The 1,956-nt window shown below is 39.8% G+C and overlaps 1 protein-coding gene across 1 annotated transcript in view; it reads right to left on the bottom strand.

Annotated features, from left to right (window-relative positions):
* Positions 1-22: 22 nt before the first annotated feature.
* The window catches only part of LOC122629405, a 24,751-nt gene continuing 22,817 nt past the window's right edge, over positions 23-1,956 (bottom strand). The window contains exons 12-18 of the mRNA XM_043812790.1: positions 1,578-1,715; positions 1,379-1,473; positions 1,043-1,265; positions 872-963; positions 522-789; positions 283-390; positions 23-212 (exon numbers count right to left, since the gene is read on the bottom strand). Coding sequence (XP_043668725.1) covers positions 23-212; positions 283-390; positions 522-789; positions 872-963; positions 1,043-1,265; positions 1,379-1,473; positions 1,578-1,715 — 1,114 coding nt within the window. The remainder of the gene's footprint in view (positions 213-282; positions 391-521; positions 790-871; positions 964-1,042; positions 1,266-1,378; positions 1,474-1,577; positions 1,716-1,956) is intronic.

The raw sequence follows: 1,956 nt of genomic DNA, 5'->3' as shown, positions 1-1,956 counted from the left end.
AATTATAGCACAACACGCATCATTACCAGACACATTTTCTCTTCTCGAGGGGCGACTTACATAATACGGTGTACACTGCTATCATGGTTGGCTGATTGGGATCTTCTTCACTGACAGTAGCGTTATCGACATTAGAGACATTACTGCCAAAGGTCGCGCTACAAACATCCACGTTTGGAATGTCGTCCAAGTCCGAATCGTCGGAACTCGAGCTGTTACATAAAAATTAGTGTAATAACGCGAACCTAATCTAAGTCGTATCGTAGAAATATAGATTATTACCTGTCTAATTGAATATTATCACTGCCGGAGTCGACATCTTGTACGGAAATACTGATGCCGCTCTTACTATTCACCAACGTATTACTAGTGGATGCCGAAGAGTTCGAACTAATACAGGAAATAATTAACGATAAGGAATTAACGAGATAATTAGCGATAATTAACTAATAAGGAATTAATTAATTAATTATAAATTTGAATACGCTTAAAAAGAAGAAAACGAAACGTGAGACGCGTACCCAGGAGTAGAAGCAGGTATACCAGCAACGCAAAGGATTCTGGCATTGCAGACTCCATTACAAGACGTAACTTGAGGTGGTTCTGGGCTCAAACTCAACACGCACACCTGACCAACGTATCCGTCGCTATTGCAAACCCACACATCACAAGGTTCTTGTCCATTAGATAATGTTGGTGCAGCGCAAGTCAATTGAAGACCAGCTCGTGTTTTTCTAATGGGTAAAGAACAGACGAATTCTGGACAAAGTCTTCGATCGGCAGACAACACTGAAATTTATAACGTCGAAGTTAAGAATAGTGAAGTTCCTTCTTCCTTCTTTTTTATCGGAGAAGCTAGTTTTTTACTTACCCAACTTTTGTTTGGCTTCGTTGAAACTCTCCTCCCAGCTCGCTCTCTTGTCGGGCTTTGTGAAGACAACGGATATATTCTCGATACCCGATCTGAAAAAGTGCACTGACTATGAAAAACAAAAAAAAAACGGGACGAAGTTATTCAAGAAAGTATTGAAAATCGATTTACTGTGTGTTCAACGTTAATTCTAAACAAGCCAATTGAGAAGGAGCAGCGTTTATTTCGGCTAGCTGCCGTTGCGTTTGACATAGCATGTCCTTGATCGGATCCTCCAGTTGTGCCTTATTTCCACGTATTGTAATCGCGAGTTCCTGAAGTTGACTCAACGTGGCGCAATCCTCTCTTTGATGATCAACCTCGCGTGCCATTCGTCTGAGATTCTCGTCCTTGGCTGAGAAGGAAACATCGATGGAGAGAGACCAGCTGACGATATATTCATCGTTCTAGCGAATGTCACTGATCTAACGTAAGTTATAAACTTTTCTATCTACATTAACACGATACCTTTTATCACTTCGAGATCATCCAATGGTATTCTCATCAATATTTCGTACTTGTTAGCCTCGAGAAGACTGATCAAACTGCTCGGGCAAGTGCTCCTACGATCGATCGATCGATCATCAAATAGATCAATTAATCATCGTGTCGCAAATTATTAAATAAAAAGAAAACGCATTAAAGGAACGCGTTACTATGTACTTACGTAGATGGTTTGCTTATTGTACCACTTCGTCGTTTGATACTGGTAATAACCAATAGGTCGGAGAACAAAAAGAGAGCTCGTTCCTTCCGCGTACCCTGATTCGAAGCTATGGTGACTAAATCGTGACGGATGAACGTTCTGTCCGCAAAAAAACGAATATATCGTTGTAATGAACCTTTTTTATTCCGCGAGCATAGCCAAGTGAATATCGAAAATCGATGGGCTCATTCATTGGGAAAAACCGGACGATGAAATAAAAAGAAAAATATTATATATACATATGAAGGGCTTGCAAATGATAGATAATGATTGGTTACATGATTGATTACATAAATGAGGTGAAAAATGTCTACCTAGAGATAATTACGATGAAACAACA

This window comes from Vespula pensylvanica, chromosome 5, assembly GCF_014466175.1.
Source record: "Vespula pensylvanica isolate Volc-1 chromosome 5, ASM1446617v1, whole genome shotgun sequence".
Lineage (NCBI taxonomy): Eukaryota > Metazoa > Arthropoda > Insecta > Hymenoptera > Vespidae > Vespula > Vespula pensylvanica.
The sequence above is the reverse complement of the archived record's forward strand: the minus strand, read 5'-3'. Positions and strand labels throughout refer to the sequence as shown.